The sequence below is a fragment of the Neolamprologus brichardi genome, chromosome 23 (assembly GCF_056152115.1).
Source record: "Neolamprologus brichardi isolate AB-2024 chromosome 23, ASM5615211v1, whole genome shotgun sequence".
NCBI classification, from domain to species: Eukaryota; Metazoa; Chordata; class Actinopteri; order Cichliformes; family Cichlidae; genus Neolamprologus; species Neolamprologus brichardi.
The window spans coordinates 41,480,253-41,506,839 of record NC_142125.1 but is presented as its reverse complement, the minus strand read 5'-3'; the positions used below and the strand labels follow the sequence as shown (position 1 = coordinate 41,506,839).

At 43.1% G+C, this 26,587-nt stretch overlaps 1 protein-coding gene across 1 annotated transcript; it reads left to right on the top strand.

Annotated features, from left to right (window-relative positions):
• Positions 1-7,724: 7,724 nt before the first annotated feature.
• LOC148096484 (protein NLRC3-like) lies at positions 7,725-25,858 on the top strand. The gene is made up of 9 exons (XM_087836406.1): positions 7,725-8,316; positions 8,994-9,125; positions 9,444-9,575; positions 11,195-11,436; positions 11,541-11,724; positions 11,895-13,484; positions 17,652-17,825; positions 19,575-19,748; positions 25,663-25,858. The coding sequence occupies exons 1-9, from the start codon at positions 8,207-8,209 to the stop codon at positions 25,856-25,858; spliced, it is 2,934 nt and encodes a 977-aa protein (XP_087692532.1). The 5' UTR covers positions 7,725-8,206.
• Positions 25,859-26,587: the final 729 nt, after the last annotated feature.

The window sequence follows — 26,587 nt, the reverse complement described above, 5'->3', positions numbered from 1 at the left end:
CGCCCACGTAGGCATTCCACTAAAACCATGTGACCACCTTCACCTTTAAACCTGTCCTGACTATAATTTTAGACTTTTCACTTTATTTTGAAAGAACACATTTGCAGGAAGTGCGGCTGCTACAGAAACTCTTCACTTTTCACTGGCTTTAATCTTGAAGGTTTCTCCAGATGTGGAACATTCATGCTAAACATTCAACATCTGACGACCGTCTCCGTGTAAAACACTGACAAACTCAAACTTTATACGGTAACTGACAGATTTATTCCTCCATTTTCAGGCATTTCACAATGAACTTGGATTAGTTTGATGATTTTATTCACGTTGGTGAATAAAACCAGCCAAGAGGCTGATTCCTGCAGAGGAGGAGGCAGAGTGGAGGAATCTGCAGGTTCTGTCTCTAACACACAACCAGAGCTTCAATCATAACGAGCACATAATAAAACCATGATCCCCCCTGATCGACTCTTTTAGCCTGTTTCCTCTGGATCGAACAGGATCTAACAAACCCCAGCTTCTGCTGGGACACTGGTCATCATGGGAGGAAAAAGATGGCTGCCGTGTTGCTGTTTCATTTCTTACACCAGGGTTATACTTCCTGTATCTGTGGGTCTGAGTTTTTAATCAGAGGATGAACTTAAAGCTTTCAGTCTGCTCTACAACCCACCACCTATCCACACGTCTTCTAAGTGGACTGGAAATCAGTAAAACTTCTACCAGACTTTAGTAAATATTGTGTTAAGATGAGCAGACAGATTTTAATCTCAGCATCGTGCACACAGATTTTTCAGGACACTGGAAGAGTTCCTGCCGTGGATTTAGATGTTAGTGTTGTGTGGATGATCCCATTCTGTGATCTTTGTGTTACTAACACTGATGCTTTTACACTTTAGGACCCTCGAGACCTCTGCTGCTCAGCCGTCCTGATCGCTGCCTCCACTTTAACCAGTGCCAGAGGCTGTAACCTCTGATCATTTCACCTGCACCGACAGTAAAACTCTTCTCCAGAACCAAACGTGCCATAAACCCATCACAGCTTCATCATCAGCTCAGTCTCAGCAACATGCAGACGACCGAGCAGCAGAAACTCTGCAGGGAACGTCTGAAGTCTGTTCTTCAGTTTTCCCAGCTCACTGTTTGTTGAACATGAGACAGAAAAATAACTTCACCTTTAATGTGAAACTTTTATCGCCTGTGACATATTTGCAGGAAGTTTTCATGCTGTGATTTAGTGTCACAGCCATAAATATCACACAAGGTAAAAACTACAAGTCCCAGCATCCTCTGTGTTTAGGGAGGAGCAGTGAAAGTGAAAGTGTTGATCCTCCGAGCAGCAGGAGGAGGAAGGTGGAGCTGAGGCAGGTGAGTGTTAACATGAATATGTTTCTTCTTATGACATAAAATAATTCCACGCTGTTCGTGTCTGTGGGTGAAACGTGAGGCCGGTCGGCTCCTCTGGTTTCCTGTAAGTAGAGAGGAAGTGAGTTTAGCTGAGAGAGCAGGAGGAGAGTGAGAGCTGTGCTGAGGCAGGTGAGTGTTAACACCGCTCTGACATTACTGTGTCTCTGTGGCGGGAACAACAGGCTCCGTCAGTGGAGGCAAAAATAATCAGACTTTGGTTTTTCAAAGGAAACTACTTTATGTCGGAAGAAGCCGCGCGCTCATTGGATAACGGCTTGTCAATCTCAAGTTATTAGCCAATGAGCGCGCAGGTTCACAGTAAGACCCGCCCTTATCACGACCGTTTAAAAACTAAAATGGCGACAGAAACGCCGTGGGCCTTTCTCAATTGCTGTGTCACTAGCTGTGTCCCATTTCAGGGTCTGCACGCTTGAAGTACGCGCACTACGCGTACTACGTACGGTGCGGACTATGGGCCTTTCTCAATACGCGTACTTGTGCGTACTTGCGTTCTCGTGTACTCGTGATACGTCATCAGTCGGAGACCAAGTACTGTTCCAATTCGAAGTACGCATCAAGCCGAGAACGCGAAAAAGTCCCGGATGTGTTCTCGCTCCGCCCGTTTTATCGAGCATGCATCGGTGGTGACTTGTGTGGACTTGGTACAGCTAAATATCCCAGAATGCATTTCGTCCAAAACTCAAACGCGGCAATGGCGGACGAGCGGGGCTAAAAACTTTTAAATATTACTCTTTCTGGGTCACAAAATAAACTTTTAAGTTCTTTTCAAGCGAGAATGTAGCTGTGTAAACTTCGAATATCTGCTCAGTTTATCAAGATATCATATATTTCCAAACGAGGTCCGACGTTTTCGGAGACGTCTGTGACCCGCCAGCTCCATAGCAGACAGCGAGGTCGAGGATTATTACAGCCGGCGCGAACAGCAGACTCCCGGCAGTTCGTTTTCAACCCCCCCGCGGTTTTTTCGCTACTCAGGTTAAACAAACCCCAGTAGCTGTCTATTGTATTGAGTGTCCACTAAAATAAAAATAAAAGCGTTCTAACATCTCACCTGCTTGTTTTTATTAAGGTATGTACACGTATGTACATGTGCACTATTTTTATTAATAGAGATTTCACTAGTGAGGTTAAACATGATATATAAGTCACTTAGATCACTTCTAAATGTTAATGTTTGGCTTATTTCGGCTTTTTATTTGTTCCTGAGTAAACCGGTTTGGCTGTGATTAAAGTTAAGCTTCATAACATATTACTCACAGTTAAATTAAGGACGGCAGTAAAAACTCCGGACCTGTGACATCATCAAGTACGCTGGTGTTCCAATTGTACAAATCGCGAGTCAGTGCTCGCGTTCTCGGCGAGTCCGTACTTCCGTGCGTTCTCGGCGAGTACGTACCCGCCGAGAACGCGAGTACGTACTCGCGTACTTGAGAATTGAGAAAGGGCCTATAAGTACGAGAAGTGCGGAAGTGAGAGGCTTGTGAAATGGGACGGTATATGCTTCGTCGCGCTGTTCAGGTTGCCTAGCAACCATGATACTAACCGCGAGACACGTTACATACAGCTTTGTGTGACTGAAATGAAGGAGAAAATTGTTTTGTTGGTCATTCATTTTTGTCATGACATCACTTTGATTAGTTTAGTATCTGAGGCTGAGACCACAGGACTGTAAAACATGATTGTTGGGCTTCATTTCTGTACTGAACAGTCATTTAAGATTAGTTAGTAAATAATAATTAGTTAATGTTGTTCATGAGACTAAAGTCATCTCACTGTGGTAATGTAAATATAATATGGCCAATATTATAGTATTGTCAGATTATTATGATATATATATATATATATATATATATATATATATATATATATATGGCTTTACAACCAAGTTAACACTGTAAGTACAAACATCACTAGTGTCACATAACTTTGCCAACATGTGGCCAACAGCAATGTTTTAATGTTCTTCGTTATTAAACATTCTCACATAAATAAGTGACGTCATATTCAGTACTTACTTTTGACAGTTCACTCTTGGCCGCTCCCTTCTGCCGTATTTTGCGGCAAAATTATCCACACCCACCGCCGCGCTATGAATTGTGGGATATATGGGACCACGAAGCGTGCACTGGACCACGCTTGATATTTGGGGAAATCGACGGCGCATTTGGAGTATGCATTTGAAGTACATTTCGAATTGGGACAGCCGTCGTCGCGTGGCGGTGACGTAACCGCACTTAAAATGCGTACTTCAAGCGTGCAGACCCTGAAATGGGACACAGCGCCTGTCGCTACCCGATCCGTACCGGAAACCCGATCGGTACCCCGCATGCGCAAATCTTACGTCACTTCCTCTCTTTGCCAGCATTGCGACATTCAATATATTTGAATGATACGGTTAGCGCCCAGTTAGCTCCTAGCATTTCTCAACAGCTCTGCCTCCTTTTCGACTATCGGGACATTTAAACAATGGATAATCCGTATACAAGCAAATTCATGCTTTTCTCCTCAACAGAGAGCGTCCCCCGACTGAACAACAGCGCCGTAAAATAAGAAGAATAGTGCCTAATTACAGACTTAATAATATTGACTTAGCAATGTGTCACGTGAAGATTCAGCAGCCAGATTAAGTGTTTACTGACAATTAACAGTGATAGCCGACATCATCATCACTATTCCAGTCAATCCTCTCCACACAGACAAGCATAAACACACTCGACTATCACTAAATCAAATTTAACACACGTTTGTAATGACGCCAATTCAGTTTATCATAGGGTTCATTCGCTCGGTCAGCAGGTGGCAGTATCCTCGTACACTGGGGAGTAAACTGCCATTAAACGAACAGAAGAAGAAGAAAACATCTGCACATGCGCGTTACGGATCGGGTAGACCCGATTTGTACGGTCCGACTTTGCACATGCGCAGTAAGGATCGGGGAGTCCCGATCCGTAACTATCTTTTTATTTTTCGTTTTTGTCTACATTGTACTGAAATGCTTCATTATTGCAAACATTTTAAGATTTACTCATTATTCTTAACATTTTAACAGATACTCTGACCCATAACTATCGTAAAACGCTACGACCGGAAGTAGACACCTGTCGCGCATGCGGGGTACCGATCGGGTTTCCGGTACGGATCGGGTAGTGACACCCCCAATTCAGGGTCTGCACGCTTGAAGTACGCATTTCAAGTGCGAGTACGTCACCGCCACGTGACGACGGCTGCCCCAATTCGAAGTGTACTTCAAATGCATACTCCAAATGCGCCGTCGATTTCCCCAAATATCAAGCGTGGTCCAGTGCGCGCTTCGTGGTCCCATGTATCCCACAATTCATAGCGCGGTGGTGGGTGTGGATAATTTTGCCGCAAAATATGGCAGAAGGGAGCGGCCGAAGAGTGAACTGTCAAAAGTAAGTACTGAATATGACGTCACTTATTTATGTGCGAATGTTTAATAACGAAGAACATTAAAACATTGCTGTTGGCCACATATCGGCAAAGTTATGTGACATTAGTGATGTTTGTACTTTCAGCCTCTCTCTCTCTCTCTCTCTCTCTCTCTCTCTCTATATATATATATATATATATATATATATATATATAATAATAATCTGACAATACTATAATATTGGCCATATTATATTTACATTACCACAGTGAGATGATTTTAGTCTCATGAACAACAAGAGCTAATTATTATTTACTAACTAATCTTAAATGACTGTTCAGTACAGAAATGAAGCCCAACAATCATGTTTTACAGTCCTGTGGTCTCAGCCTCAGATACTCAACTAATCAAAGTGATGTCATGACAAAACATTTTTCTCCTTCATTTATGTCACACAATCTCGCGTTTCTCGCGGTTAGTATCATGGTTGCTAGGCAGCCTGAACAGCGCGACGAAGGCTAGACCGTCCCATTTCACAAGCCTCTCACTTCCTCACTTCTCGTACTTATAATACGCACCGTACGTAGTACGCGTAGTGCGCGTACTTCAAGCGTGCAGACCCTGAAATGGGACATAGCCAATATGCGTACCTGTGCATACTTGCGTTCTCGTGTACTCGTGATACGTCATCAGTCGGAGACCAAGTACTGTTCCAATTCGAAGTACGCATCAAGCCGAGAACGCGAAAAAGTCCCGGATGTGTTCTCGCTCCGCCCGTTTTATCAAGCATGCATCGGTGGTGACTGTCACTACCCGATCCGTACCGGAAACCCGATCGGTACCGCGCATGCGCGAAAGGTGTCTACTTCCAGTCGAAGCGTTTTACGATAGTTATAGATCAGAGTATCTGTTAAGATGTTAAGAATAATAAGTATCTCTTAAAATGTTTCCGATAATGAAACATTTAATATAATGTAGACAAAAACAAAAAAATAAAAAGATAATGACAGATCAGGACTCCCGATCCTTACTGCGCATGTGCAAAGTCGGACCGTACAAATCGGGTCTACCCGATCCGTACCGCGCATGTGCAGGGGTTTTCTTCTTCTTCTGTTCGTTTAATGGCAGTGTACTCCCCAGTGTACGAGGATACTGCCACCTGTTGACTGAGCGAATGAACCCTATTGTAAACTGAATTGGCGTCATTACAAACGTGTGTTAAATTTGATTTAGTGATAGTTGAGTGTGTTCATGCTTGTCTGTGTGGAGAGGATTGTTGGAATAGTGATGATGATGTCCGCTATCACTGTCAATTGTCAGTAAACACTTCATCTGGCTGCTGAATCTTCATGTGACATATTATAAAGTCTGTATTATTAACTCTGTAATTAGGCGCCATTCTTCTTATTTTACGGCGCTGTTGTTCAATCGGGGGACGCTCTCTGTTGAGGAGAAAAGCAAAAATTTGTTGCGGATATGGATTATCCATTGTTTAAATGTCCCGGGCAGTCGAAAAGGAGGCAGAGCTGTTGAGAAATGCTAGGAGCTAACTGGGCGCTAACCGTATCATTCAAATATATTGAATGTCGCAATGTTGGCAAAGAGAGGAAGTGACGTAAGATTTGCGCATGCGGGGTACCGATCGGGTTTCCGGTACGGATCGGGTAGCGACAGTGACTTGTGTGGACTTGGTACAGCTAAATATCCCAGAATGCATTTCGTCCAAAACTCAAACGCGGCAATGGCGGACGAGCGGGGCTAAAAACTTTTAAATATTACTCTTTCTGGGTCACAAAATAAACTTTTAAGTTCTTTTCAAGCGAGAATGTAGCTGTGTAAAGTTCAAATATCTGCTCGATTTATCAAGATATCATATATTTCCAAACGAGCCATTTTCGGAGACGTCTGTGACCCGCCAGCTCCATAGCAGACAGCGAGGTCGAGGATTATTACAGCCGGCGAGAACAGCCGACTCCCGGCACATCGTTTTAACCCCCCCCCCCCAACGGTCTTTTCGCTACTCAGGTTAAACAAACCCCAGTAGCTGTCTATTGTATTGAGTGTCCACTAAAATAAAAATAAAAGCGTTCTAACATCTCACCTGCTTGTTTTATTGAGGTATGTACACGTATGCACATGTACACTATTTTTATTAATAGAGATTTCACTACTGAGGTTAAACATGATATATAAGTCACTTAGATCACTTCTAAATGTTAATGTTTGGTTTATTTCAGTGTTTTATTTGTTCCTGAGTAAATCGGTTTGGCTGTGATTAAAGTTAAGCTTCATAACATATTACTCAGTTAAATTAAGAGGGCAGTAAAAACTCCGGACCTGTGACATCATCAAGTACGCTGGTGTTCCAATTGTACAAATCGCGAGTACGTACTCGCGTTCTCGCCGAGAACGCGAGTACGTACTCGCGTACTTGAGAATTGAGAAAGGGCCCGTGAGTGGAGTTCAGGCTGACTTTATGAAAGTGCGACCTTTGAGCCACTTCCTGTTCTCAGTCCCGGCGTCCTGATCACCGAGGTTTCTGTTGCTCTGATATCTGATATTGATTATATCGGTAAACAGGCTGTAGGCAGAAACATCAGGTCTGATCTAAAAATCCCTTCAGAAACAAACTTTAAGAGTTTTATGTCCGTGTGAGGCCGCACGCTGATTGGATAACCACCTGTCAGTCTCAGGGTATTAGCCAATGAGCGCGCAGATTCACAGTAAGACCTTATCACGTCATTCTTTTAAACTAAAACATCGACAGTAAAACTGTAACGTGTCCTGGGATCTATAAACACTCTGTGATGAATAATGTGAAGTCATTTTGAGCCTGACAGTAGTTTCCTGTCACAGAGCAGAAGCTGCAGGCAGTTTTTGGCACCTTTATATTTAATTTATTCCAAAATAAATCAATAAAGGTAGAAAAGAAGTCTCAGTGACATTAAAAATCTATTTTTAAAGACAGATGTGACCAAGTGCAACAAATATAAGATGACATGTTTACAGATATTTGAAGTATTGATCATATGTAGAACACAGAGCAGGTCCAATAACAGAGTCATCCTGCTCACAAACAGCAGTTTGGTTTCATGAGCTCACTTCCTGCAGTGATCCTCAGCTTCTCTCCAAAGGAGCCGTAACATGTGGGCTCCTCACCATGATGATGATCCCAAACACACTGAGTTCCTTCATCCACCTGATCATGTACTTATTAAATAATGTGATGGTTTTGGTGTTTTTTAAAGACTTTGAGCCTCTAAAATAACTGGTTTGGACTTTAGGGCCAAAGCTCCAACATTAGAAAGCCGTCAGTGTGATGCTTCCAGTACAACAGCACCTCTGAGTGTGTGTGTTTACCTCTCAGACTAACTCCACCCTGACATCAAGAAGATGGAGGAAGAGGACGGAGCAGCATCTGCAGCATCCAGCTGTGTGTCTGTGAGGAGTGACGGGGTTACACAAACACCTCCACCTTACAGTCATGGACCTGCAGCAACAATGTAAGAACACTACTAACTTTATTAGTCATTTCAACAGAACCATGACAGAATCATTGATCTGTGATTGGTTCAAACTGTTTGATCTGAGTTTGATTTTTATTGACTTGTTTTCTTGCTAAGATCTGAACTCTGTAAGTTTAAGTGAAGTCAGTGCAGCAGAATCAGAGAGAAGAGCTGAGAACAAACTGAGTTCATTCAGAGACAGAAAAACTGGCTGATGATTGGCTGACCTGTCAGCGTTATGAGGCAGACACAATATCACAGAGTGATCAGCTGATCATATGGCTGTCAGAGAGAACTTCTCTGTAGCACTTCATGGATTTCATCAGCAACACACCTTAGTTGTTCACACAAAGCATAAAGGTAAAAAACAATATATACAGTGTTATCTTCATTTTAGATGTCAAAAAGTATTTGCGGCTCCCAGTGTTTTCTTTTGCGTAGAAACTGGGTCCAAATGGCTCTTTGGGTCCTAAAGGTTGCTGACCCCTGACCTAATGGTATATTTTTTTTAGCTGGATCGTTCTATAAAAACATGAATCAAATCTGAGAAAAGTTTCCACCTGACCTATTGAATGTTATTGAAGCCAGAAGTTTGCCTTCATACTGTGTTTCTTGCATGCCTTTAGTGGTATACTAATTGATGTGAAATGAATGCAATGTGGTTGTATTTGCAGAGGTCAGAGGTCACAGTCTCCAGCATCCAGCTGTGTGTCTGTGAGGAGTGACTGGTCCAAAAACAGACCTCCAGACTTCAGTAATGAACCTGCACCAACAGTGAACTTCAATCATGGAGCTCAGCTGACCATGTAAGAGAGCTGCTGACTCAGAGTTCAAAGGTTGTTTCTATAAATGTGTTCTACCAGTGACATCATAAATGATTCCTAATGGTGGTCCGGGTACGATAATGCTAGTATTAATCGTAGTAGTAATGCAATCCAAGGTAATGATTTCTTCTCTGTTGCTGTGAACGTCTCTGCAGCCGTCTGTACTCTAATCTGAGACAACTATTACTGACAGAAACCATCACATTATCCAGTTTGTGTGTTTGCAGCTGCTTAAAAGATTTTAAACAGAGATTAATCAGTAATTCATGTCATATGAATGTGATGTGTTTGTGTTTGCAGAGGTCAGAGGTCACAGTCTCCAGCATCCAGCTGTGTGTCTGTGAGGAGTGACTGGTCCAAACACAGACCTCCAGACTTCAGTCATGAACCTGCACCAACAATGTTCTTCAATCATGGAGCTCAGCTGACCATGTAAGAGAGCTGCTGACTCATTTACGGGTGTTTGAAATTCTGTGACCACTTTGTAATTTTAGTTTATATTTTAAAAGTGTTTTTATTTGTAGTTGCCTGTATTTTTATGACACTGTGTGTAACGTGGTGGTTTATGCTGTTTGGGATTGTTTTGGTGTATTTGTGTCAGAACATCAGATAAATGATTTCATCACATTTTAAAAGAAAGTATCAGGATAATAATCTGAACTGAGTCATCAGAAATAGAAAGATGGTCTCAACAGGCCACTGAGCTGATCTCCAAAGAAATGCAGAAGATTGAAGAGTCCGAGGCTGTTTATTTGTCACAGGCATCGTCATACACGTACAACACAGTGAAATGTGCTGAGCTGCTCCTGTGACTGGACAAAACATTAGAAACAATCATTAAATGAAATAATGAAACATTGTGCAGATGTAATGTTAAAGTGCTTTGTGCCACATTAGCACAGCATGTACTGACAGAGCAGTGCAAGCAGAACAAAGCAAATGAGCAAAGTGATGTAAACAGAGTAACTGAACAGAGTGAGCAGAGTAATATCAGCAGTAATGAAGCAGCAGGATCAGTGTAGCAGCGTGTGACGTCATAATGAATCAGATATGATCTGAAATATGACAGTGAGACAAGAACATGATGTAAGGTCCTGTTTAAACCCTGATGGTGATGCTATGAGGGGAGCATGTTCTGATTTAGGACTTGGATGGTCTGAGGATAGAAGCTCCTCTCTGTTTGTGTCCTGATGCTGCAGAAGCTTCTGCCTGATTGTAGAAGGAGCTGAAGCCAGCATCATCCCAGAGGTGAAGCTCCTCTGTGTGCAGACCTGAGGTCAGATTCCTCCAGGCTGATGTTCAGGATCTACAGAAACGTGTGGTTGTAGTTATTGCTGCACTGTGTGCTGACAGCAGATACTCAGAACAAAGCGCTGCACACGTGTTCTTTACAAACATCTGTACATATCAAATATGGATTATGGCAGTGAATGAACACGTTTCTGTCATTTGTTTCATTGGCTTCTTTTTTCTGCCTGTGTTCATGTGATTAATGTCTAACACATAAACAGGTTTGTAATCAAACATCACATCATCAGGGAGGCATCATGAAACAAAGTTACTGCTGGAGGCTGAACTCAATTTGGTGGCAATGTTCAAAAATATCACTCAGATCATTTCAAAGCTTTTAGTTCTTCTTCTTCACTTCTGTAAAATAATAGAAAGAAAATCAGAACCCAGAAGTTCACTTCCTGATGACTGAACTCTTTCAAAATAAAGCTGAAAGCTCTGAATGTGACACCGCTGCTCCACCACAGTTTTTAGAGGAGGTCAAAGGTCAGTTGAAAGTGATGGATCCCAAACTTCCAGTACATCAAGTGAAGGACATAATCAGCTCTGTGATGAAGGCTTTTACTGTGGAGTTTGTAGGCTGATCACTCTGTGTTTAATAAGACAGGAACAGCAAAGGAAACTTGGATTCTGAACTCAAACACAAGTTTCTCCACTTTGACTTTTCTCTGTGACCATCAGAGCTTCTGCACAGTGTCATCAAATCTGGATGTTTGTCACTGACAGTCAATGATTTTAGTGATAAAGAAATGTGTTCACAGAGGGAGGAAGAGGAAGAGGAGTGGTGTCTGTGAGGAGGAGCAGCCGTCCTGCTGTGCTTTGTGTCAGGACGTCCTGAAGGATCCAGTCTCTACCAGCTGTGGACACTGGTTCTGCAGACAGTGCATCTCCTCATACTGGGACCAGTCTGCTTCATCAGGAGACCGGTCCTTTCCCCAGTGTGGAGAAAGATCCAGAAGCAGAGCTGGACTGCAGACAGCCAGTCAGAGCAGCTGTGTACAAAGTAAGACTGAACATCTGTCTGCTGATGGACTCATTTCTGAAAACTGGACTTCTTGTTGTTGTTCAGACATTGAAGAGTTTTCTTTCTGTTTTTCTTTCTTTCAGCAGATGTTGGTCTGCAGGAGGTTTTAGATGAACATAAGATCAGTCTGAGGAGGAGATGTGAACGTGTGACTGAAGGAAGTGATGAAACAGGAAGTAGAACCCTCCTCAACAGGATCTACACTGAGCTCTACATCACAGAGGGACAGAGTGAAGAGGTTCATACCCAACATGAGGTGAGGCAGCTGTGACCATCAGAGCTTCTGCACAGTGTCATCAAATCTGGATGTTTGTCACTGACAGTCAATGATTTTAGTGATAAAGAAATGTGTTCACAGAGGGAGGAAGAGGAAGAGGAGTGGTGTCTGTGAGGAGGAGCAGCCGTCCTGCTGTGCTTTGTGTCAGGACGTCCTGAAGGATCCAGTCTCTCCATGACACTCCAATCAGGTGCCAGGACATCTTTAAAGCCTTACCTGACCAACAGAGACCCATCAGAGTGGTTCTGACCAACGGCGTGGCTGGTGTTGGAAAAACCTTCTCAGTGCAGAAGTTCACTCTGGACTGGGCAGAGGGCTTGGAGAACCAACATGTCAGTGTGGTGGTTCTGCTTTCATTCAGGGAGCTGAACCTGATCAGAGATGAGCAGTACAGTCTTCTGGAGCTGCTCCATGTTTTCCATCCAACATTACAGAAGGTCACAGCAGAGAAGCTGGCTGTCTCTCAGCTTTTGTTCATCTTTGACGGCCTGGATGAAAGCAGACTTTCATTGGATTTCACCAACAGGAAGCTGCTGTCTGATGTCACACAGAAGTCATCAGTCAGCCAGCTGCTGACAAACCTCATCCAGGGGAATCTGCTTCCCTCGGCTCTCGTCTGGATAACTTCCCGACCTGCAGCAGCCAATCAGATCCCTCCTACATGTGTTGACAGGCTAACAGAAGTACGAGGCTTCACTGACGCCCAGAAGGAGGAGTACTTCAGGAGGAGATTCAGTGATGAAGAGCTGTCCAGCAGAATCATCTCCCACATGAAGACATCCAGGAGCCTCCACATCATGTGTAGAATCCCAGTCTTCTGCTGGATCACTGCTACAGTTCTGGAGCACATGTTGACTACAGAGCAGAGAGGAGAGCTGCCCAAGACCCTGACTGACATGTACTCACACTTCCTGCTGGTTCAGACAAAGAGGAAGAAGAACAAGTACCACGAGGGACATGAGACGAGTCCACAGGAGCTGACGGAGGCTGACAGGGAAGTTCTTCTGAAGCTGGGGAGGCTGGCGTTTGAACATCTGGAGAAAGGAAACCTCATGTTCTACCAAGAAGACCTGGAGCAGTGTGGTCTGGATGTGACAGAGGCCTCGGTGTACTCAGGAGTTTGTACAGAGATCTTCAAAAGAGAGTGTGTGATCTTCCAGAAACCAGTCTACTGCTTTGTTCATCTGAGCATCCAGGAGTTTCTGGCTGCAGTCTACATGTTCCACTGTTTCACCAACAGGAAGTCAGAGGTGCTGAAGAACTTCCTGGGGAAAAAATACAACGAGTCATCTCTGGATGATTTCCTTAAACGAGCCATGGAGAAATCCCTCCAGAGTAAAAATGGCCACCTGGACCTGTTTGTCCGCTTCCTTCATGGCCTCTGTCTGGAGTCCAACCAGAGACTCTTAGGAGGTCTGCTGGGTCAGACAGAGAACAGTCCAGAAACCATCCAGAGAGTCATCAGCAACCTGAAGAATAACAAGAAGCTTAAATCCTCTCCTGACAGAAGCATCAACATCTTCCACTGTCTGATGGAGATGAACGACCTCTCAGTACATCAGGAGATCCAAGAGTTCCTGAAGTCAAAGAAAAGGTCAAAGGACCTCTCTATGATCCACTGCTCAGCTCTGGCCTTCATGCTGCAGATGTCAGAGGAGGTTCTGGATGAGTTGGACCTGCAGAAGTACAAAGCTTCAAAGGAGGGACGACTGAGACTGATTCCAGCTGTGAGGAACTGCAGAAAGGCTCGGTGAGTCCAGATGTGATCATTAACATCATTGATCAGTGTCGGTTAATAGTTTAATCTTTAAATTAAAAACACAGTCCTTGGTTATAAAGTGCTTTACAAACACCAACATTACGGCTAACAGCTGGATTCTCCTGTTTCAGTGCAGCCAAACAACAAAGAGCCACTTGCTACTAAAGACAGAGTGAAAGTGGACGGTATATCCTCCATTCTTAATGTAAAACACATGCAATGAATTGTAATGCACCATCTGTGTTTACCTTCATGCAGTTTTCACTTTATGGTAGACTTGGATATTTAAATGTTTACCTCCTGGAGAGTCTTGTTCACTTGATTAGTTTTTGTGAAGGGGATTCTCCTCACCCCGTCTCCAAGGGAGACACCAGCTACCCTTCAGAGAAAATTTATTTGCCCCACTTGTAACCACGATCTGGTTCTTCCAGTCACTGCCCACAGCTCGTGACCATAGGTGAGGGCAGGGACGTAGATCGACCGCTAAATTTAGAGCTTCGCTGTCACGCTCAGCTCTCTCTCTCTTCACCACGACAGACCGGTACAGCGTCTACCTCACTGTTACCGCAGCAACAGTCTGTCTGTTGATTCCTGCTCCCCTCCCCCTTCTTTACACGACCCTGAGATACTCAGACTCCTCCACCTGGGGCAGGAACTTGTCTCTGACCCAGAGTGGGCACTCCACCTTTTCCCAGCTGAGGACCATGGCCTCAGATGCTGATCCTCATTCACACGGCTTCACACTCTGCTGAGAACAGCTCCACTGTGAGCTGGAGGCCATCACCTGATGAAGCCAACAGAACCACATCATCTGTAAAAACAGAGACGAGACTCTGACACCACACAAGTGGAATATAAGGTCAGAGGTCAGCTAATACCTAATATGGTCATCCTGAGCTAACAGGAAAGGGAAATGCAGTGAAGAAATGGATTTTCAAATGAGGAGTGGAATAACCATTTTAAATGTACAAAGTAAATCTTTGATTTTATTTTTTAAAATCTTTTTAAAATCTTTTTAAAAATTGGAATTCAAAAATGTTTTTTAAAATGAAATAAATTTACTCATGTTTTATTGCACAATTTATTATTGAAGCATGAAATGTATTTTGATGCGTTTTGACTCTTCTGATCCTCCATAATATTGAGATTGTATAGAAGTTTTCAACATTTGCCAGATTTATGATTATACTATGCACTATTATTAAAATGGTAAATGGTAAATGGCCTGTATTTGTATAGCGCTTTTACTAGTCCCCTCTACGGACCCCAAAGCGCTTTACACACCCAGTCATCCACCCATTCACACACACATTCACACACTGGTGGAGGCAGCTACAGTTGTAGCCACAGCTACCCTGGGGCAGACTGACAGAAGCGAGGCTGCCATATCGCGCCATCGGCCCTTCTGGCCAACACCAGTAGGCGGTAGGTGAAGTGTCTTGCCCAAGGACACAACGACCGAGACTGTCCGAGCTCGACCTTCCGATTACAAGGCGAACTCCCAACTCTTGAGCCACGATCGCCCTATTAGTATAGTATACTATTATACTATACTAATACAAATATACTATTTGTGCCTGTTAGTGCTGCGATGACATTAGACCGAGCTGACTGAGGGGTCTAAGCTCATGATGCCACCAGCAACACCCGGGTCATGCTGCAGAGATTTCACACCCCGCTGACACTTGACATAATTTACTCAGGTCATATCAGGTGATCTAAGAAAGGCCGTTTAGAAAGAAAAGCGAGTGCACTGCTTTAAGTTTCTTGAAGATGTTTAATCCGAACATTCAGCTTCTTCACTTCTAAAACCAAAAAGTGGAGAGTCCCAGATTTTAATCCTAGTGGGAGTGTCCCTTAAGAGGGTCGTTGACCAACTATTGATCATGTGGCTCATCACATGAGCCAAGCTGTGAAAAAGGGTGTGGGTGATTATCAGCAGAGGTTTCAAGAGATGAAACGTCTTCAAGAAACTTAAAGAAGTCACTTTTCTTTCCAGGCTCCTTAGATTACCATGACTGTATGATGAGAACCTACACAGACATATCAGGTGAAGTTTTCAGTGTTTTGGTTCAGTTTAATGTAAAAATGGAGATGAAACGCATATAAAGGCTCGTTTACACCACTGAGCCCTGCTCTAAAACACTGACACAGATCTGTCTGTGAAGCTGGCTTTAACAAATAAGAGCTTCAAGTTTTAAAAACATGTTTAGCGCCAAACTGTCCACTTTACTGTCTGTAGCAGGAAGTGGCTGTTTGGCACTGAAACGGGAGAATCCAGCTGTTAGCCGTGATGTTGTGTTTGTAAAGCTCTTCATAAACGAGGACTGTGGAGGAGGAGAGCCTGTGTGAGTCAGGTGGTTCACCAGCAGAGTGTATCAGTGGCAGAAACAGCTGATCAGCGCCGTTTTATGCAGTAAAATAATCTTTCTGTTCCCAAATACATCCACACATTTTACAACATAACAGCCACTACATGCACATCACACCACAAACATGCATAAACTTAAACATAAAATATGTCCTGTACCTGTGTGATCTCTTTAAATAACTCACAGAATATCAACACTAACGCCACAAGTTTGTTGGTATTTTAACATTTTAACCATTGATTTTGAATTAACACCAACAGTTAAAATATTTTTGCACCAGAGGAAAGAGCAGCAGAAATATTAAGACAGTTAATCATTCTGTCTTCAGTCTCCATGAACAGCATCTACATCCTCTGCTGAAATTTCTCTTTCCTCCTTAAAATATATTAAATGTCAGTTTAATTCCAAATTAATGGTTAAAACATGTATGTCACATATGAACATCAGGAAATAAAGAAAAGTGACTGATTCAGTTCCATATATGCTCCAGGGAGGAGTTAAGGTTCATTAAAATTGTTCAGTTATTAAACTTTAATCTGAGCCGAGCTGACTTCCTCAGGAACAAATAAACACAGAGATAAACGTCACCTTACAGATATAATCTAAATGAATCATATCCAATCTCAGAGAGTTGACAGTCAGCTGTGTGCTGGGAGACATGTTTGTCTGCAGTGTACGAGCTCTGACCGCTCTCCAAAAATGTCGGAGTGAATATATTAATATTAAAAGTGTAGCTGGTGACACAGAAACAGAGGATTTAAGAAGTTTAAATGTAGGTCGGGTCCACACATGTCCAAACACCTGTGCATAGTCCTGCTTGTTACTCAGAAACGCGCACTAATAAAATGGCCTTAAGGCCAAAACAATGGTTTTGACTGGTGTTGACCCCGCCCCCACCCTGAGTGTGGATGCTGAGAGAAGGTCCAGCTGTGAATATGAGGCTGTGGGAGCAGATGGAGAGAGAGTATGTCGGGGTATCCCAGTACAAGCTTTACTGGGGTCAGAAATTAGACAGACTCCAATTCCTTTGTTTGATTTGTCTAGTTTGATGTTAGGAAAGCGATTCATGAGATGGAAAAACCTCCCAGTCTACAGATTCAGAAATGATTTGTACACATGGAAACTCCCTGAGTGGGAACAACGAGTGTCCTGTCAGGAAGAGCATTTGGAATATGGATGTTGAGGATGTGCCAGTGCCTGAAATCCTGCTGCTGTTCTGAACCATAGTTTCTGATCTAAAGGTCAAACAGAGTCATGATGGTTGTTTCTGTTTGTTCCTTTTTAGTTTAGTTTCCCTGAAATCAGATGTGATATCAGCAGCTGTGAGTTAATTCAACATTACTGTCCAGTGATGAGATTTCTGCAGGTAGCAAACAGAGATCATCTTTCCAGCTGGAACTCTTCACTGAGCTGAGCTCATTCAAAATGTCCTGGAGTCAGATTCAAGACAGGAAACAGTCCAAATGTGTGTCTTCACTCTGACTCTGGATCAGATCTCACTGACAGACTGTGGACATTATGGAAGCCTAAATGTGACGCCATCTTCCTCCTTCATCTGCAGATTAAAGCCAAACAAAGATTCTCATTAAAAGTCTGCAGGTCTGAGAGAGACTGAATCATTGTGTCATGTCAAACACAGTAAGAGGAGCTGAAGCACAGATGTGAAGAACAATGTTCATCAGATTATGACCTCACTCTGTTTTGTCTTCATATACATTCAGTCTGTGTTTATAATGCAGATTTTCTGCTTTTATAATAACACATTTTATATTTTCTATGATCACAGACTGACTCAGTGTGGACTCTCAGAGACTCACTGTGAAGTTGTGGCCTCGGCTCTGAAGTCCATCCCCTCCCATTTGACAGAGCTGGACATGAATGAGAACAAGCTGCAGGATTCAGCAGTGAAGCTTCTGTGTGCTGGACTGGAGAGTCCAAACTGTCGACTGGAGACTCTGAGGTGAGTTCACTGACTGCAGCTGTTGTTGTTTTTCTATATTTCAGGCTGCTGAGACTTTGAGCTTGTGTGGAAACAGAGAGAGAGAAAAGAAAGACATGAATACCAAAGGTAAAAAAGGTGAAGTTAGGAGCTGTGATGATGTTCATGTATCAGAAGCTGATCTGGCTGCTACAGAGACGACCCACACAGCTGCTGTGGTGAGGTGTGTGTTAAAGCAGAGGAACACAGAGCAGCCGAACACAGGCCCAAACATGACAGCAAAGCAGGATTCAGGCTCTGTGAGAGGATTTCAAACAGAAGCTGGAGAAGAGAAAGGACTCTGTTGGAATGACTACAGAAAGAAGGCAGCTGAGACCAGTCCAAGTGTTTCCATGGAGCCCAGTCTAACATTCATTTATACACTAACGTACAGAAGTGAACAGGAAAATGAATCCATAGTTTCAAATGTAGAAATAGTTCTCAGTTCATTTACAGAGTTTAATACAGTTCATGAGGAAATGTTCAAAACAGCAGCTGAGAAGAAATCTGCTTCACAAAGTTGGATCCAATTCCAATAGTTTGTGATGGACTTGAACGCAGCGTGAGCAGTTCACTGCCTAACCCCACAGAGACTGTCAGTCTGGACTTTTCTTTATTTCTATTGGCTGTCAGTGAGATTTCAGAGCAATCAGAGACTGTGGGTCTGTGTATGAAATATAATTCATGTGCAGTTGTTGAAGTTGTAGAATGAGAAATGGCAGTTTGGGGTATTTCCTGCTTTCATTGTCCTGCTTGTGCTGATGAAAATGTTTATTGACGTGTGAATTAATTCTTCAACGCTCGATTCTGCCTGAACAACGTGAAAACTTTGCTTATTTTGTGTAACACAATTCACCGCACTGAAGCATCGACTAGTTTCATTATCCAACAATGAAAACAGGAAACAAAGACAGCTGGCCTTCAAAGTAAAAGCTGCTCCTTTTGAAACATGTTGGTGGTAAAATGTAAGAAGAGCTGAAGCACATATATGATCTACGTGCCAAAATATTAAACACAGTTGATATATTTGTGTGAGTGTTGTGATTCAGGTGTAGATGCAATAATGTACATATAGCAGAGTTTCCTCTTCTAGATCAGCTGATCAGAGTCGGGCCAATCAGCTCTGAGCATGCTCAGTCTGAGTTATGGAGCCACATACTACGATTCACCGTGACAACGGCATGAGCAGAGGCTCCGTGTGAATCCAGAGGAGCAGGAACATGAATGATGACAGTAGATGTTTGTGTGAAAGTGCTGGAAGCAAATGAGTGTGTGATGTTCTTTCAGTGTTGCACTTTGTAGACGCTCCCTGAGCACTGGTCTCACAGCCAGCTGCTCATAGAGACCAGTGTTGTTAGTCCAGGTCAGAAGATGATAATAATGATGATTTAATAATGTGACTGGAAAAAGGTGTTGGACTTCAAATATGTCCATTTCTTTCACACTTCACCTTTAAAAGTGAAGCCATGTGGTTCCTGGAAGGAAAACCACGACTTTTTCAAGTCTTTTTCCTGTTTTTATGAGAAATGTACAACTTTAATGTGAAACATTCAGAGTTTTTTCTCTTGTTGTGTTTGTTTGAAGCTGCTTCCTGTTGGCTTCAGCTGTTTGGAGTTTCCATTTTCTAAACTTCTACATTCTGAACCTTCTTCAGCTCTGAACAGATGATGAAACACTGAATGATTTCAAGCACTTTGTCTAATAAACTTACATCTTTCATTCTTTATACAGATTGGAGAGCTGTGGTTTGTCAGAGATCAGCTGTGATTATCTGGCAGCAGCACTGAAGTCCAACCCCTCCCATCTGAGAGAGCTGGACCTGTACAAGAACAACCTGAAGGATCCAGGAGTGAAGCATCTGTGTGGTTTCCTGGAGAGTCCAGGATGTAAACTTGAAACTCTGAGGTCAGTCAGCATGTTTTAGTTGTGCTGAGATGAATATGATGTGAAAGTTGTGCTGACACTAAACTGCAGACATCAGGCTGATATTATACTGATCCACACTGAGGATCTTCATGGTAAAGTCTGTTTTCTTCTTCTCTGGTTTAGTCCATTGACTGCAGCAGAACAATGTTCACATTTCAAACAGTGATACTCAACGTATGGCCCGCGGCCCACACGCGGCCTGCCCACCTTTCCTAATTCAGAGAGAGGGGACCCTGATTAACTGTGTAGCTTCTTCCTCACAGTTCTAAGTATCAGACACAACAATGAATAATCCACAGCTGACTGACTTTAGCAGGTCAAAGGTCACGGCACACAGCACTCTGTGAAACAGTTTGGAGCAGGAATTCTTGCATATTTACAAACTGACACTGCTGCACGGCATGCTGGGTAATGCTAGCTGCTCAGGTATGGGCGTGCTAACGGCTGTGAGGCTCCGTGGCTGCAGAACACTGAAGAACAGAAAAGGTGGAGGATGAAGAAAAGAGGCGGAGATGAAGCAGAAGTTTAGCTCCTGTCTGAGTGGGCGGGGCTCAGGCAGCTCCACCCACTCAGTTTGTTCCCTCCTGATTCATCTGCATGTGTTCTGCTTCACACTGCTCACCTCCACCAAAGACTTCACAAACATCTTCTTTCTTTGAGTCCAGTTTGTCCCACAAACACTTCCAAATCTCCTCCTCTGAGATTCTGCAGCTTCTTGCAGTGTGACTCAGCTGACCTCTGACAGACCACAGACTGGCACAGCATCCACATGTGTCTCCTTTCAAACAGGCTCTTGATGTTTCCTCCCACATCATTCTGGCCTCTCAGTCTCCTTTGTTCTCCAGCTCTGTAGCTCCAGCTGATGAAGCTTCAGTTTTCCATGTTGGTAACAGTAAACTACAGCCTCTGCTGTCAGCTGGGTAACTAAACAGAGCTGCAGCACGTCTCTGCGGTGGTGCTACATCCAGCCTGCAGACGGCCGTCTACATGTTGTAGTGGTTTACAGTCACCAGGGGGCGCTGTCCCAGCCATGCAGGCAGTGGGCTGCTCTGCTTGTGCTGTTGTTGGTGAAGCTGAAGTGAAAGCGAGAGTTAAAACACTGAACAGTGTCCACTGAGCTTCTCATGCTATTCTCATGCTCAAAGAAGTTTAACAGGAAGGACGACTCGTCCATCAGGCGTCCAGCTGTCCGTGACCGTGTCCACAGCAGAGTGTGACCGAGGCTTCATGCTAACACGCACACATGAAGCTAATACCACCACGAGCAGCTGCTCAGTGGATTTGGAGGACAAATGTCTGCAGCTTCTCACAGGCAGTATGCAGAATGTGGATCTCCACAAAGACTGTGGAGAGCTCGTCCCACACTCTAAATCCACACTTGTCTGCACAAAACTTCTCACACGTTCCCGTCACAAGTGTCTTCTAAGTGAAGCTACCAGGTTCAGGTCCAGCTTGTTTATCTGGAGCTGCAGTAGATGATCCATCCTCACAAAGCAACACAGACAGCAGATATGCAAACACACAACACAACCAAAGGATTCTCTCTGCATGTCTGTGGCTGATGCTGCTGGAACGAAGCTGTTTGAAACCTTGTTGTTCTGCACTTTGGGACCAGAAGAGGAAACTGAAGCTCTGTGCAGAGGGTTCAATGGAAGCAGCCAAGCGCTGTAAGTGTCTGCTGTACAGGGATGCTGGTTCAGCTGTGGCTCAGTTTCACAGTGTGACTCAATAAAAGCAGCAGGAAATCAAAGCTTGATGCTTTCATCAGTGTGGAAATAAGAAAGTTTCCTGTGACAGACGCTGGAGCTCTTTCACTCTCAGCTTCACAGTTTCAGCTTCAAACTTCTTCCAACATGTTTCTAACACAGCCACATTCCACCTTAATGGAGCTGATATCTTGTGCATCAGCACATTTTCTAAAGGCAGCGATCACATCTTTAGTTTTGGATGTTTAACTGCAGATTGTTTATGTGTTTATAGCACATTAATTACAACAGCAGCGTTGACCACAGTGCTGTACAAGAATCCAAAATAACTATTAAAATAACTCATAATATTAATATCACACATCAAATATCAAATAACTCTCATGCTGTATTAAAAGCCAGTGAATACAAATGTGTTTTAAGAGCAGATTTACAGAGACTGACAGCAGGAGCTGGGGCTGTTCGATAGAACGATGTATATATGATGACCATATGAAAACGTCTATCGTTTCATATCACGCTCTTTGTTTCCTGCTTATGTGTTTGTGTGTTTTCCAGATAAACCTTTCAAAATAAATCTGAAGATCCTGTTGAGAGTTTTCAAAATAAACACAATACATTACTGCGGTCGCTCGTTTATCGAGTTACGTTCTAAAAATAAGTCTCAGAATGAAGTAGCAGCTTTATGTTTTACAATTATTATAGAAGTTTTAAGGCAGTTAAACCCTCACTGCACACTTTCTACACTTTTCTCAGACAGGCATGAACATTTTCACACTTTTCTCTCTTGTTTAAACAAAGTTCAAACCTTCATAGAAAAATAAGTTCATTATTAAAGAATGAAAGCAAAGTGTTTCTGAAATGTGTCAAATCAGCCTTTGCTGGCATTAAATGAGCTTGGTTCTGTGTGAGGAGCACTCGTCCATGGCCTGGGCTCCTCGCTGTCAGGTAAAGTTTCATAAAGCTTTTGAGTTTTTATGCAGATAATGTTGGTGTCCAGCACGATGTTCTTTTTCCTGCGGCCACTGATCCACAAAGCCAAAGCTGACTCCATCCTTACGATGTTCTTGTTGTGGACAGTTACAACCTTTTTGCCTCCTTGTTGAAACTATGATGCTCAGCATCTTCCTCTGCCTTTGGCTGCTACCACAGGTGCAAAACGTCTCGTCATCATTGTTGTTTGTTGGGGACAAAACGTACAAACATACAGTGCAGCACTGCAGAGTCACACTGCTGTAAATTTGAACACATTCTGTACTGTACAGGAGACACGGCACGAGATTGGCTGACAATGGTCTACAGCCAATCATGACGCAGAACACAACGCGCTGTAAAAAACAAAAGCATGCAAAATTGCACAAAAAAGATCAGCGAAACAGCGAGGCCGCCAAAGGTGAACTGTGTTACAGCGAGGGACCAGCGTATATATGGTTGTTGGGACGATAAACGTCTTTGAGCTTGTGTCAGAAGACGAGCTGCAGCTTTCTGGAGCAGCTGCAGTCTTGCCAGGCAGGTCCCACTAACTCCAACATATAAGGAGTTACAATAATCCAGCTGGGATGTCATGAAAACGTGGATCGCCCGTTCAAGGTTTTTAAAAGATATAAATGATCTCACTTTAGATAAAAGCCTCAGTTTGAAGAAAAACCGCTGTACAACTGAGCTCAGCTGTTTTTCAAAGGTCACATTGCCGTCAAATATAAGCCCCAAATGTAATAATGCGATTTAATAAAAGAGCTGAACCAGTCTAATAGAGCGCCCTTGATGCCGCCATGCTCCAATGGTGAGATCAAGATGCTGTGGTCAACAGTGTCAAAGGCAGCGGTCAGATCCAAAAGCACAGCTGAGTCTCCTGATCAGTGGCTGATAAAAGATCATTAAGAACTTTTCAAAGTGCAGTTTCAGTGCTGTGAAGAGCTTTAAAACCAGACTGAAACCTTTACAACAGATTGCAGCTGAACAAATATAATCTTTTACAAAATCTTCGACAGGAAGGGAAGCTTTGAAATAGGCCTGAAGTTTGAGCGGACAGAGGATCCAGATCAGGTTTTTTAGTACAGGCTGTACAACAGCATGTTTAAAACAGGCTGTACAACACCTGAACTAAGAGTGCTGTTAAAAATCGCTAAGATGTCGGAACCAACAAACTTTAAAATCTTTTTAAACACGTGTTGGAACAACATCATTTGGACAAGATGATGTCTTTATAGCATCACATCGTTCCTCCACCTGATCAAACCACACAGGCTCAAACTGATCAAAAACAGCTGAGCAGGTGAATATTTTAGCCCCGGTGCGATCTCGGGCGAGAGTATCGATGATGGCCAAAGGGCAGCGTCCAGCTCTACGGACCCTGAAGAGCAGACTCAACAGACGCGCGTGATGTGGATCCTACTGCTCTAAAACTGGAGCTTCTTCAATCCATTAAAGAGGACATTAGTACACTGTTAAAAGAAGAACTCAGAAATGCATTGAAAGAAGATTTTGACAATATAAGGGCTGACGTGCAAGGACTGAGAAATGAGATCGCTAACAGCATGGCGGCGACATGCGGCGAAGTTGATGGAGTAAAGGTTACAGTGAAAGAAGCTGAGGATGGGCTGTCAATGTGGAGCGATGAGGTGACCACCCTGCAGTCTACAGTAGAGAGTATGAAGGAGGAGCTGTCTGACCTGAAGGATAAATGTGATGAAGGCAGGAAGCGGAGAGCTAACATCCACATCATAGGGATCCCAGAGGGCCTGGACTCGAGCTCCTCCACGGCCGTATCCCTGCTACTACGTGAAGTGCTGGGTATGGATAAAGACGTTATTGTCGACCGCTCACACAGGAGCTCTATCCTGAGAAAGCCAGCTGGTAACCCGCACGCCGTCATAGCCGAGCGTCACTACTACCAGGATTGTGTGGCTACGCCGTGCCAGGGCCCAAGCCCCGCTTGAGTTTAACGGACAACCTATTGCAATATTACGACTGGGCGATATGACCCAAAATTCATATCTCGATATTCTTTAGCTGGATGGCGATATACGATATATATCTCGATATTTTTAAAGCCAGAAAGTACAAACAAAAAGAGAGTTCTTAGTCAAAGCTGTGTCCCAAAACTCACACAGGCACATTTATTAACATACAGCGTAGATGTACATGAAACAATTACTCAGAAATAAATGATCAGCATTTATTAAATAATAATGCTCCATAAATAAAAGAAAACAATGTTGTTTTTGTGCATAACAAAAAGCTCACAATCGTGCAGTCAAAATGTAAACTAACAGACGCTGAGCATAATAACAAGCAGCTGCTCTGTTCCCAGGTTCTACTGCGTGACTGACAGCCTGGAGTTTGAAACCCTCTTTGTAACCGTGTCTCTTACAGGTGCCATTTATGGTCCTTATACACACTCAATACAGTAATATTACGTTGAAGCAGAGTACGTATCACTCCGCGAGGCTCCTCGTAGCTGTAATACTCCAACAATCCATCAAGCGGTGCGGCCTCGTAGCTTAGCAAAGTCGTACCAAAACATTTTTTGAAAGGTTTCTGAGCGCCGTGTAGCACATAAAATCGGTTCGAGGTCAGTAAGCACAACCAGAATTCATCCACAAGGCGCACTGTCGATTTATGAGAAAATTACAGGATTTTAAGTGCAGAAAATATAGTTTATGGTTTTCCTTTGATCTTAGCAAATATCTACGCCTCTAATTGGGACGATCACAGATCTTTCACTAATGTCTTTGCGCGGCTCCCCAATATGTCATCACACAATATCATCTTTGAGGGAGACCTAAACTGCTCATTATCTGCTATGGACCACAGTTCACACAAAAGTACACTTAGTGATGTCACTCATTTGATTCCAGCTTTGATATCATTGATTTCAATATGTCCATTTCTTTCACACTTCACCTTTAAAAGTGAAGCCATGTGGTTCCTGGAAGGAAAAACACGACTTTTTCAAGTCTGTTTCCTGTTTTTATGAGAAATGTACGACTTTAATGTGAAACATTCAGAGTTTTTTCTCTTGTTGTGTTTGTTTGAAGCTGCTTCCTGTTGGCTTCAGCTGTTTGGAGTTTCCATTTTCTAAACTTCTACATTCTGAACCTTCTTCAGCTCTGAACAGATGATGAAACGCTGAATGATTTCAAGCACTTTGTCTAATAAACTTACATCTTTCATTCTTTATACAGATTGAAGGACTGTGGTTTGTCAGAGATCAGCTGTGATTATCTGGCAGCAGCACTGAAGTCCAACCCCTCCCATCTGAGACAGCTTGACCTGAGCTACAACAGCAAGCTTCAGGATCCAGGAGTGAAGCATCTGTGTGGTTTCCTGAAGAGTCCAGGATGTAAACTTGAAACTCTGAGGTCAGTCAGCATGTTTTAGTTGTGCTGAGATGAATATGATGTGAAAGTTGTGCTGACACTAAACTGCAGACATCAGGCTGATATTATACTGATCCACACTGAGGATCTTCATGGTAAAGTCTGTTTTCTTCTTCTCTGGTTTAGTCCATTGACTGCAGCAGAACAATGTTCACATTTCAAACCTTCAAAGAAGAAGAAAAATCCTCCACTGGAAAATTCACTGTGAAACTCTCAAACTCTTCATTCCACCTTAAAGTCTGTCTGACACTGAAATCCAAAGCAAAATGTGCGTTTGCTTTACAGACAGCAGTCCAACACAAACATACACACATCATCCAAAACACAGTCCAACATCCAAATCTCCTCCACTGCCAGCATGAATGATGGGAAAGAGAAGGAGGAACACTCTGACATTCAGGGTTAGAATGAGTTTCATAAAGCAGACTGTGAAGATCAAAGCTGCATTAGAAAGCTTACATGAATGAATGAGTGGACAGAAGTGGACAGAGATCATCTGAAGCACTTCAAAGGCTTTAAATCAGCACATTTCTCTTTATTCTTTATCAACTCTGTTAGTTTCTCTCAGTTTTCTGTGGAATGAAGCTAACAGCAGGCTAATAAGATGCTGACCAATAGGTTTCTATTAACGGTTGTAATTTGTATATGAAAAAGTGCTTTGGCTCAGCAGGGATCAGCTTACAGGTAGAATACAGCTGCTGGATGGGATTAGCATGTCATAGCTATCTAC